Source organism: Hemicordylus capensis, chromosome 2, assembly GCF_027244095.1.
Source record: "Hemicordylus capensis ecotype Gifberg chromosome 2, rHemCap1.1.pri, whole genome shotgun sequence".
NCBI classification, from domain to species: Eukaryota; Metazoa; Chordata; class Lepidosauria; order Squamata; family Cordylidae; genus Hemicordylus; species Hemicordylus capensis.
Genome location: NC_069658.1, coordinates 92,589,257 through 92,602,064, shown reverse-complemented (window position 1 = coordinate 92,602,064; position 12,808 = coordinate 92,589,257). Strand labels below are relative to the sequence as shown.

General features: G+C 42.0%; 1 protein-coding gene across 5 annotated transcripts in view; it reads right to left on the bottom strand.

Moving 5' to 3' along the window:
- Positions 1-12,808, bottom strand: part of CNTNAP4 (contactin associated protein family member 4) — a 420,639-nt gene that overhangs the window by 137,739 nt on the left and 270,092 nt on the right. For all 5 annotated transcript variants that reach the window (XR_008316516.1, XM_053297596.1, XM_053297597.1 and 2 more), the window contains 4 exons: positions 11,876-12,079; positions 11,556-11,740; positions 9,659-9,802; positions 1,010-1,271 (listed from right to left, as the gene is read on the bottom strand). Coding sequence is in view for 4 of the 5 variants with exons in the window: in XM_053297596.1 (XP_053153571.1) it covers positions 1,010-1,271; positions 9,659-9,802; positions 11,556-11,740; positions 11,876-12,079 (795 nt within the window). In the remaining variant the exon portion in view is untranslated. The remainder of the gene's footprint in view (positions 1-1,009; positions 1,272-9,658; positions 9,803-11,555; positions 11,741-11,875; positions 12,080-12,808) is intronic.

Genomic DNA, 12,808 nt, shown 5'->3' with positions numbered 1-12,808 from the left:
GAAGGCCCCTTTCCAATGTGCTGTGATTTTTGTTTATATTGGACTACAAACATATCCATTTTGAAGGAGTAATGCTTAGAGTCTGTGTGGCAACTATCTTGTATCATCTTGGGGGATGAAACCATCTTGGGTGATCTTGAAACAAGTAGAGAAAGTGGATAGAGACACATTTGTCTCTCTTTCTCACAACACTAGAACCAGGGGATCATCCCATGAAACTGAAGGCTGGGAAATTTAGGATCGACAAAAGGAAGTACTTTTTCACACAGTGCACAGTTAATCTATGGATTCTCTGCCAAAAGATGTAGTGACAGCCACCAGCATGAATGGGTTTAAAGGGGGCATCAATGGCTACTAGTCTACTGCAACAGGTCTGTCAGTGGCTACTAGTCTTGTGTCTATGGGCCACCTCCAGCCTCAAATGCACAATGCCTCTGAATACTAGTAGCAGGGCAGCAGCAGCACGAGCGAAGCCATGTCCTCGCTTCTTGCCTCTGGGCTTCCCAGAGGCATCTAGTGGGCCACTGTGTGAGACAGGATGCTGGACTAGATAGGCCTTGGGCCTGATCCAGCTGGGCTGTTCTTATGTTCTTATCATAATAAAAATATCCCCAATGGGATCCTCTCTGAGTCCCTCCCATGTTTTCTAAGTTGGTTGGACTATTAAATCATGAGTTCTACAGGGGTAGTTCAAATCCTAACTTTGAGTAGCCACCATCTATTTTCAAAATGGTAGCTCAAAATAAAAATATCTCCATTCAGAGCCTCAAGAACCCCCTACAGTGCACTATTAATTAGGTTTGCATTAGACTGTAAGCACAAGTTACCGGGGGTGGACACACACACACACACACACACACACACGAGCATGGCAGTCTCATGAGGTCTTCTCCCTTCAGAAATTAGACTTTTGAAAAAGGAAAAAAGTTTCATCTGTAATAATTGTCCACTGCACATTTAAATTAAAGCACCAACATTATTTTCCCCATAGAATGTTACTTTCTGTTACCTGCAGTGATGTCACTCTGTGCCTTTCCTGGCTTATAGAGGCTCAGTTTAACCTTTCCATTGCTTAGATACACAAGTAGGCCACCTGCAGTCTGGAATAGTTTACTGGACATCAAGAGCCCCTCGTTGTTCCAGGTCCGAAACTGAAAACTGACTGAAACTTCATCCAGCCCTGATGTGCCAGGTAATACAAGATAGCTATTGGGGTGCGAAAAGGTGACAGGCACAATTGGGGGCTCTGAACAGGAGAAGGATATATTACCCTGGAATTAAATGAAATAAGAAACATATCAGGCAAATAAAAAGACAGATAACTTTACCAATATCCTTTCATATCAGCCTACATCTATGGACAATTAGATCCGGAAATAAGGATAGCATTTGAAATTTGGTTGTTTCAATCCCAGTTACAGAAAAATATCTGGGACAAAAACAACCAAGCTAAATACAAAGCAGGAATAATCACATCTCCCAACAGGCAAATGTCAGATATTATAAGATATATCAGTCTAATCTTCCGTCCCACCTTTAGTGGCCAGTAGCTTCCCAGGCAAAACTGGGGCTAATATAGAGGGTGCACACTAGTGGAAGGCACTCTAGAAGAGCCTTTGAAGCACAATAGGCTGAGTTCACGGCCAGAAGAAGCACAGGTCAGAATCCAGACTAAGTTATTCACGACTATGTGCCACGGCAATTAATAGGACTTATGTTAGTCATAAACTAACATGTCATTTATTTCAGTGGTACATGGTAGTGAATTTATTTCAATAACTAATTTATTTTAATGGTAACTAACTTAGTCTGGGTCATGCCCACAGGTTTTGGCATGTAGTAAGTGGTGGCTTTATGTGGGAGATATACATATGGCTACCAAGACTAACCTAGTCGTCTGTCCAACTCATAGTGGCCAGTGATTTCCCAGGTAAGAACAGTAACGATAGAAATGAAAAAAGTAAAGTGTTTTCTCTGGTGTACCTGCTAGAAGATTTGATCATGGGAAAGTATACTCAGAATGCCCCATCCTGCAGCCTTGTGCTGGGGGATGGGTTTTGTCCCACCGCCTCATCAGCCAGCTAGAGGGAATGCCCTGATTGGCAGGGCTTTGGAGGAGGCAGGGTTGTGAGCCATTTGGCCAGCCCTCGCCTAGCCCCTTCAATTTGTCCTCTTTGGGCTTTGGTGAAGGTTCTCTCTTGAGCTTCTCCTTCCCTGCAGTGTAACATGTGGGTCGACGAAGATGGAGAGTGACACGGGGAGTGGTGCAGGGAGCCATTGGGCCAGGTGCAGCTGGGATCCCAGCAGCTCGACTGTGCGGTTTCTGTTTGGGCTGTGGCCCAGTTTTTGGAGGGGTAGTGTGATCACTGGGGAGAGTGGCCGGGAGTAGCCAGGTTCCTTTCGCCTCGCTGAGGCTTGCCAGACTGCGGGGGTCCTCACCCCAAGGGTTAGTTGAGCATCTGTCTGTGCTTGGGTGGGGCTGGGCACAGCCTGAATCCAGCAGCCTATGCCACATCTCTAGACCCCCCATGAATTGCAGCAACTTTCCTGGGCTATTTGATTGCTTCCCCCTGTCTCCTATTTCACTGCTCACTGGGACTCTTGCTTGTGTTTGCTCTTTCTGTTGTTTCTTGGTTGTTTGGGTGCATATTAGGGCTTGACTTGTGTTGCCAAGGGACTGCTGGGTTGCTGTGGGAGGCTTTTGAATTGGGTTGGCATGTTGGCCACTCCTTAGCTTGGGGATTGACTGTGCACTGTGGGTGTGGATTGTGTGCCTAGTGGTTGACGTTAAGGCTGCAGTCATGCCTCCTAAGAAGGCCTTGGGTAAGAAGGCCTTGGGGCCACCCCATTAAAAACCCTAGAAGGCCTCCTCCTCAGTCGTCTTCCTCTGAAGACAGGGGGATATAGCGCAAATTCGGGCATTATGCCACAGGATGGAAGCGCTTGAGCAGGCAAGGAAGGCCCCACCATAGAAGGGTGCAGGCCCTCCAGGGGTGCCTCCCAACATACGGGGGGGGGGCAGCATGAGCAGACTTATTAAAAGCACTTTCTGATAGGTTGGCCTCTTTGGAAAAAGACGAGGAAGAGCCTGCACGGTTCCAGCTGTGCCAATGGATTGTGATACCTGCTTCACCAGCACCACCAGACCCGCTGCCAGCGGAGCCATTGGCACCAGTTTCATCAGGTGAGGCAGAAGGGGAACCTGGGAGAGATGGGGCAGGCCCTTGGCCTGTGTACACTTTTGGTGGCTGGGGCTACAGCCCCTTCTGGGCTGCACCAACACAGCCCTGGCTTCCGGGCATGTGCTGATCTGTGTACATTCCATTGTTTTCTGGTCCTTCAAATGAGCCAGCACCTCACAAATGGGCAGCCAACTTGGTTTGAGTGTGCGCTGGTTGGGTAGATGGGGTATTCTGTGGGACCAGTTGCTTCCAGCCTTATGTGAATATTTAGCAGTTAGTGCCCCTCCCAAGTTTTTGGTTGTGCATTTAGGGGGAAATGATTTGGGTAAGCGAAGTGTAGTGTGCTGGACTAGGACCGGGGAGAACCAAGTTCAAATCCCCATTCAGCCATGATACTAGCTGGGTGATTCCGGGCCAGTCACTTCTCTCTCAGCCTAACCTACTTCACAGGGTTGTTGTGAAAGAGAAACTCAAGTATGTAGTACTTCTTGAGTACATTCTTAAGTATGTAGTATTCTCTGGGCTCCTTGGAGGAAGAGCGGTATATAAATATAACAACAACAACAACAACAACAACAACAACGAGGTAGCAGGGATGATACACTGGAACATCTGCAAAAAATACAAGCTACCTGTAGCCAAAAATTGGTGGGACCATAAAATTGAAAAAGTTGAAGAAAATGAAGATGCAAAAATATTATAGGACTTCCGACTACAAACAGACAAACATCTGCCACACAATACACCAGATATCACTGTAGTCAAGAAGACTACAGAGGGGATAGCAGAATAGAAGAACAAGAAATAGAAAAAAACCCCACAAAATACAAATATCTACAAATTGAAATTGAAAGGCTGTGGCAGAAGAAGACCAAAATAATCCCAGTGGGAATTGGCGCCCTGGGTGCAGTTCCAAAAGACCTTGAAGAGCACCTCAACACCATAGGGGCCACAGAAATCACCATCAGCCAATTACAAAAAGCAGCTTTACTGGGAACAGCCTATATTCTGCGACGATATCTATAACAGCAGAAACAACATTGACAATAAGATTCAGCCTTCCCAGGTCCTTGGGAAGGACTCGATATCTGTATAAAACAAACCAGTCAATAACACCTGTCTGACTGTGTAAATTAATAATAACAACAACAACAACAACAACAACAACTGGGCTCTCCTTGTTTTAACAAGCCACGGCCAACTTTGCTATGACTTTTTGTTGGATGTCTGGGGTAATTATTATTTAGGCTGATTGGTTGCAGTGGAGAGTTTGTAGGCAGGTGCAGAATTTATGTGGGATAGTGCAGGCCAGGAAAAAGGTGAGGTAAGCATGTGGTTTTGCATGGGGGCACGTTTATCTCGCACCTGGGAATTGTGCATTCATGTCCCAGCCTTTTCCAGGCTAATGGGGTTCATTTATCTGCTGCGGGGTGTGACCTATATTTAGCCAATTTGCAGCATGGGCTTGTTGAGGTGTTGGAGGGTGGTGGGGGAGGAAGGCCAAGCTAGGCTGACCTCCCTGTGCCAGGTACAGTGTGGGCTGGGTGGAAGTATAGAAGGGCGTGATATTGGTGGGCATCCTTGGGCAGTTTGAAAGAGTGGATTAGTCAATTGGTCCTTAGAGGCTTTGCAGCTCAGGGACTTCAATTTACCATGACACCTGCTTCAGAGCTTCACAAATCTAAAAGGCTGTGTGGCTTGGGGTGTGTGAGGCCCTAGAAGTTGCCCTGACCCTTTCAGGTTGGCAATGATGGAGATGAAGCAGGTTTGCACTGCTTCTATCCTTGAGTCAGGGTGTGCCTCCCATTCAAGGCATGGGGAAGGACTTTGATCTCTAAACCAGGCCTCTGTTAGGCCGACACTGTTGGGGTGGGGTAGAGTTTATTCCACATGCAGTTTGCTTATCTGATTATCTGATTGTTTGATTTATAAAATTGTGGCCCTTATCCTCAAACTGTAATTGTGTCTTCGTTTTCCTTGTGGCTGGGGTGTGGGGGCAATAGCAGAATTGGTGTCACGTGGGATAATCCTGCATTGTTAAGCAGCATGACAAATCCCCCCTGTATTTTTTTCAAACTAAGGTCTGTCAGTTATACGGTATCTCCATAACATTCCTAAAATTAGTACTTTTAAAAGTACTTAATCTCCTAAAATGCTTATTCTGACCTTATTTTATTTTGTTTTGATGACAACATTTTCTTTTATCATTCTTTCTGCTTTTCACCTTACACCTGCTTTCTCATTTCAGCTCATTCTATTTCTCTTTAGTAATGTTTATTCATGTTTATTCACCTCTATATGTTTTCCTTCATTATCTTTGCCTATCATTTTTCATTAAATTCCAACTTCTTTTCTTAACCTTTAAGTCTCTTCATGGTTTTGCCCTTTCTTATGCCCCTCTGTTGCTTTCTCTCTATTGTTTTATTGTCCTTCTTGGGACCAAATTAGGCAATACTTTAATCATGTCATTGGCCATGGTGTACTTGCTTCCCCCCACCCCGTAAATGTAAATGTGCAGGATGTGAGGAGCACTAGATCAGGACCTGCCGCATGTGTTCTTTGACCTGGGAAAAACTGTTCCAATCATGGCCCATCAAAGTTTCTTTTCCCCCATAGCAAACAGCACACTTGGGAGCCCTGATCTCAATTCCCAAACAACCTGCCCCACCACAAGAGTGTTACAGAGTGTAGAGAAAAGCAAGCGTGCCAGGGCCAACATTATGATTTAAATCAGGTCTATTTTTCCCCTCAGTCTCTGTTCATCAAACACAAATATTATTCTTAAACCTCCATTCTCTTGGGTTAGTTCTCATCTCCAGGATTTTTTTTTTTCTGTCAGCATTCGCACAAAACATAGAACCAGAGTTGAAGGGGCAGAGGTTAGCAGACAGTTACATTTGAGTGCAGACCTGGTCCCCAGAACTCCTGTTCCATTCAGAGAGCTACCTGAGGTTCCACTCTCCGAACTACAGTTTGTACCTTGACTAGTGTGAGTTTTGCCACTCCAACCGGAGGTTTAATGCAACCTGCATTACTTGTGAATGCGGGAAAAGGTGTTGTGGGAGGAAGATCCTCCTTCAACCTGGCTGTTATTGGCTGTGCAGGCTGTCCTTCATGAAAGAAGGAAGCCCACACAACCAGTTCCCCCTCCTCTCTTCAGTCTCGTTGACTGCAGAGAGGGAGATCTTTACATCTGAATTTGGGCAGGGGAGCAGGGACAGTGGGAAAGCGGGAAAGCAGAACTGTGGGTCCATTGGACCTACGGTTCTCTGTTACATGTGAATGTGGCCTCTTTCTCTCTAATGGCTCCTTATGGAACTCTCTCCCTTTAAATATTCATCTGGTCTCCTTTCTCTCACTTTAAGAAATTAAAAACACTTTTTTTTGCATTTCCCTCTTGATATTCTATTTGATTTTATTTGTGTCTCAATTCTAGATTAATCATTGTTTTCTTTCTTTCTATTTGCTCTTTCAGTTTCTCTCAGCTATTGACTGCAAAGTTCCCTTTTTCCTAGGGTTTCTTATAATGTGCAGCTGGACACATTTTGTACAGTGGACATATGGGGCATAATAAGGAACTAGACTGTTTCTTTTTAAAAAGAGATAGGGGGAAATAAGATTAAAAGAAACAAAAAACCAGTTTCTTTTTATTCTTCATAACCTTATACTATAGCATATGTCTACTATATTTGCAGCAAGCTATGGTCTAATGTCTATTTCCAGTGGCTACAGTTCTTCTCAATTCAGTGAGAGCACCAGGAAAAAATGGTGGGCACAGAGGGAGCAAAGTGCATTTATGGGTGGTTGAGTTGTGACCCACATATTAGATTTTTAAACAGAAATGGTGGGGGGGCCACTTGACGCCCCTTCCCCCTGGAGACACCTTTTTAACGTGGTAATTTTATTTAGTAGGGGGAGAGCAACTGGACTTATCCACCTCCAGAATAGTTCCCCTCCAGTGACTGTTGCTGGTGTCTATCTTATGATTATTTTTAGATTGTGAGCCCTAAGGGAAAGGGATCCATCTTTTTAATTTATTTATTATTTCTCTATATAAAACACTCTGGACACTTTTGTTAAAAAGCGGTATATAAATATTTGTTGTTGTTGTCTTAGTCCTAGAAATGACACCTTCTTTCTCCTCCTGCCCTTCAGCAGAATTTACTGCTGGGTAGCACTGCTAGTTCATTCTGATCTCTTTAGCAGGCAGCTCAGTATAGTACATTTCCCCCCTCAACTCTCCTTCCAGCTCTTTGTCTTCTTTCCCCTGCTCTTCTATCTTCTTCTGATTACAACAGCAGACTTCCAGATACATGATAGAGCAGTCAGTCATACATACTGATACAATCACATTTGAGTATACCCACAGAGCACTTTCAGTAGGACATGACTTTCTTGTTACATTGGGCATGGCTCAGTCTGTATTGCTCTTCTAAAGTTGGTGTTGGGGTGCAGCTTGCTGGCACATTCTCATAAAGTAAAATTCTACACTTTACTTTAATACAATTCCCTTATTATTTGTCTATGTAAACTGCTCTGATAATAAATAATAATAACAATAAAACTTTGTTAGCCGCCCCAAAACAAATTGTTATCTGGGTGGCTCACAAAAGAGGATTAAAACATACAATAAAAAACACATAATACATTAAATCATAACAAACCAAAAAAGGTAAAAATAAAATACAAAATAAAATACAAAACAGCTTAAAAACTCATTTTATAATTAGTTAAAAATCAGAACAAATCAGCTCACCTGAATTAAAAAACCTGAATTTAAAAGGCCTGTGTGAAGAAAAAGGTCTTTACCTGGTGTCTAAAAGAACAAAGTGATGAAGCCAGGTGAATCTCACTGGGGAGGCTATTCCATAAATGGGGTGAAACCACTGAAAAGGCCCTCTCCCTGGTAGCCACCCGCCTCACCTCGTTTGGCAGGGGCACATGGAGGAGGATGTCTAAAGAAGTTCTTAAGGCACAGGTAGGGACATATAGGGCAAGGCAATCCTAGGTAACCCGATCCCAAGCTTTTGTTGACTTCTTTTGTTTAAAAACAGTATATAAATAGTGGCAGTAATAATAATAGTGGCACATAAATTCTCCTCAGCTCATGTGACTGTAAATTGGGCAGGGCTACTTATAGTGGCTAACAATACTCAAAGTAGTCTCACTGAAATGAAAAGGACATTCCAATGGGATTACTTAATTTCATTGGGACTGAGTTATTTTCCTTATTTCAGCAAGGAACATGGGCTTTGGGGAGCTCTGACACAGGATATAGAAACAGAACTCTTGCCTCTCAGATTCAAGAGCTTTCCCCAGGTCTGCCATTTTATCTTGTTTCAGGACCTTCATGGCTCTTCTACCTGCTAGGGAGCTTCCCCAATCTTTGTCCTTCTGACTATCTGCAGGAATTGCACATTTCTCTTTCAAAGATAAATTTTAAATATTTTAAACTTAACTTTCCAAGGGATGGGAATATATTAGGGAGACATCTAGGTGAATTAGGTTTCCATGTGCCAGATTATTATATTATATTATATTATATTATATTATATTATATTATATTATATTATATTATACAGCTCCTTGGTTGCAGGCTGAAGTGGCAATGTTTAAAAAGATCTGTATGTTTGAACTGAGTCTCAGGCCAGACATAATATGGAACTGTGGATCCAATGGACCTGTAGTTCCATGCCCCCACCCCCACCCTTCCGTCTGCATTCAGACAAATCAGAGAGCTCCCTTTCTGTAGTCTTGCTGAATGCCAAAAGGAGGAGGGATTGGCTGTGTGGACTTCCTTTTTTTGTGAAGGACAGCCTGCACAGCCATAGCAGCCAGAGCAAAGGAGGAGCTTCCTCCCTCAACTCTAGTTGCAGAAGGGAGAAACTGCAGTGACAGCATTTGGATATAATTCTGGCACCACATAACTGGAGTTATATGTGGCCAGACTCACTACAAACTGAAAGTACACATTGCAGTTCAGGGAGGGAAACCATGGGTCTGTTTTTTGACAGAACTGCAGTTGCCCTCATTCAGATGTACAGATTATGAAACTGGAGGTGAAGGAAAGTTACATGTGAATACTGCCTTAGTTATTTAAGAGGGAGCCTTTGTTCTGCTCCACATTTACTCCCTTCCATTTTTATGTGACCATGTACAGCACGGGATGGAGAAATCATTAATAAGTTCCCAGGTCCACTTCCTCAAAAAATTCCCTCATACAAGAATCAACAATGTCAGCTTCTGTTTCAAGACTTACAGCTTGACCTATAAACCAATTAAAACTGGAAAACTTAAATTTAAATTTAAACCAGTTCCATCTCAATCAGTTCCATCCTACTGAAGATAATGGAGTAAAGTTGTTTAGTACAGCTTGCTAACTGGTTAGTAGACTGCAGCCTTAGACTGTGATTAGAACATCCTAACAAATAAGATCACAAGGAAAAATGTCCCCTACCCCCTTTTATGTCTCTTACCAAAATGTTGATTTGAGGTTTATTTCTCTTGGCTAAATCAATAATGTTCACACCATTGTAATAAAGATTTTCAAAACATCCATGAAAGTTTTTCCATGGCAATATCCCTGATTTTCCAGGCATTGGAATCCCTCCAAAGCTGAGCTTAGAAAGAGAAGAAAAATCAATAATAGTATTAAGTAATTTTCTGACCATCTGCTTGCAGTATTGATGATACAAATGTGAATAATGATATAGCAGTTGAAGTCCCATATTAGTCAAATTAGAATCAATCTGTGTTTTGTTTTTTAAATCTCTTTTCAACTGTCAAGTTCATTAACTTAAAATACAGGTTAAAAATGCAGACCACAGAGACAGCAACCTAAGTAAGAAAACCTTTCAGATACATATGCCTTTTTAAAATCTAAAACATGCTAGTTTTATTGTTGAGAAAGGACAATGTGCTTTCCTTTTGTAAGTTAGAATTTTATAGTTCAGAAAATATACATACATAATCTACTTTACTCAAAGTTTTCTTTAACTGTTTGTAATCTCACATACTGTAAAGTATATTTACCTCAATAAATTAAAACTTTATTTCATGTGACCATTGCAACTTTTTTCTTGAAATCCAACTGAAATTTATTTCCAAATAAGTGAAATGATATATGCACACCATTCAGAAATATACATATTGCTATACTTTAGTTTGACTAGTGAGACATTGACCCTCTTCAAGAAGCCTACAAGCACTATGTTGACCTCTTCTGGTACTTGCATTAGTGGATCTTCCCATGTACTTCAAGATTGGGAGCACCTCTCGGTGCACAAAGGAAGCCACCTGGCCCTTTGAAGTGTTATAAGAGGGGACTTCCATGTATGCACCCAAACTCTCATTATCACACAAAATTGTTCAACTGCAACATGATTCTATGAGCCATTACTGAGACAGAGGTCGATAGGATCCAGGACAAAAGTCCTATCACCAGTTTAAGGGGCAACTTGACTTCTTCCAAAGCAGAGGTGCACAACTTTGGCCCTCCAGCTGGTTTTGGACTACAACACCCATCATCCCCAGACACGGTGGCCAATGATTATGGGAATTGTTGTCCAACATCTGCAGGAGGGTTGAAATTGTGCAGCCCTTTTCTAAAGGCACTAGGGATTTGGACCTCACTTCATTCTAGGTTAAGATCAGGATTGCTTCTTTAAATTGCCTGAATTGAAGCGGTGATAAATTGCCTGAATTGAAGCTGTGAGAGTAAAGGTGGCACAGCTTATCCTGCCTGCTCCTCCCTTTTATGAATTCCTTTTATGAATTCCTGCTCCTCCCTTTTATGAATTCCTCCTCCCTTTTATGAATATCCTGCCTGCTCCTCCCTTTTTATGATTCCTTTTATGACGTATGGGAGGGTGTGTAGATGATAGGACTTGTGAGGTGAAGGAAGGGGAGAAGATGCAGGTGCCTCTCTTCTCACTCCACAGCATAATTCAAAGGTACACACTGTGCTGGTCTCAGGACACAACCTAGCAATCCTACCTTGATAGCAATGCAAAACTACTTTCTGTGCTGCTGCTGTACCCATGCAGGCTCTGTATCCCTAATCATGCATGGCACTGCTAGGTCATACAGAGCTACCCAGCAAAATATAACCATTGCAGTTACAAATTACTATTTGGCTGATTTATCTGAAAAGTATTTATATTTAATCTAAAAATTCAAGAGCTTGAACAATAGTAAGCTATGCAACAGTGAAAGCCTTTTGGGGGGAAATGAATTTTTCATTTCTACAGAGAACAAGCTACAAGAGCCTGAATGCTAAAGCACTCCTCCAAACAGCTCATGGCCTCTTTCAGTTGCATAATTTAATTTACATAACAAAGATAATGTCTAATAAATGAAAGATAATTTTCACACCTCATAATCAAGGTCCAAATAATTGAATTCTCCCTTTGCATGAAAATGATGAGTGTGTTTATCAACTGTAAAGTTCACTTGATTATTGAAATGTTCAATGAGGACTGAATGCCAATGCTGATCATCCAAAAGGCTACCCAGAGTGATATTAACCTGGGCATCAGCAGAATACATTTTAGCATCACCTTCAAGAGGAGAAAAACAAAATTAGGTCTGTTATTATAAACAGTGTGGACAATGGAACTTACACATTCAGTTTTGGCATATATTTTAAGCAAATAAGGCAGACAACTAAGATGTGCAGTTTGGTGCACTGGTACCTATGTTGATGAGTAAAGAAAGCTTCCCATTAACTAATGCCAATGTGATGTGATCTCCGTTCTGTCCTTCTCTATGTAGCAGAATTCCATCACTATGTATAGTTTTAAACTTCAGAGAAATGACATCTTTCAGTGCCGTTGTGGATTTGGGGTTAAATCTGTAGATCAGGAAGCTCTTTCCATCAAAATCTGCCACCTCAGACTCTAGAAAGAACACAGATAAATCATCTATTACAACAGGTTGCCAAGACAAGAAATGTTTTATTTTGTTTTTCTATGAGTGATAACAGAAAAATATTTTATATAGTTTTCCCCCATCCCACTCAATATACCACTTAAACTTGCTTCTTAAAGTGTTCACCATGGTTGTTTCCTGTTCTATACTGCTCTCTGATCAGATTTAACAAAGTGTATGGCCTTTACTCTTTGGTAGGGCTGCTGTTTTGGTGGTGGAAGGAAAGGAGATTGCAATCATGACTGAGAGGGGAATTACAATGCATAGGCCAAAGGCTTTCTCTTGATACACTAAACATTAAATTTCACCCTTCCCCCACACACACAAAAAAAACACCTCTGAAAAAATTGAGAAGCATTCACACTTCACACTGCCCTCATTAGAATGATACCTACATATAACATTTTTTCTGATTCCCTCTTTTCTACCAAAGGTCCAGCCCTCAGGGACAGCAAAGGGAAGGGGGGCAATGGGGAAAAGGGGTTTCATGGGCAATGTTCTAATGTGAAAGCAGCTTTAGTCTGAATGCTGCTTAGGGCTTTTTGGGGTTTTTTAACATGCAGCCAGACACAAAATGTGCAATTCTAAAAGAACATTTGTACAATTCAAAAATTCATATCATACAAACATTGTATTATGTTAGATGATGTAAAAGGTGAGTGATAAGAAAAGTAAAAGCAGTTGCCCAGACTGTTCTA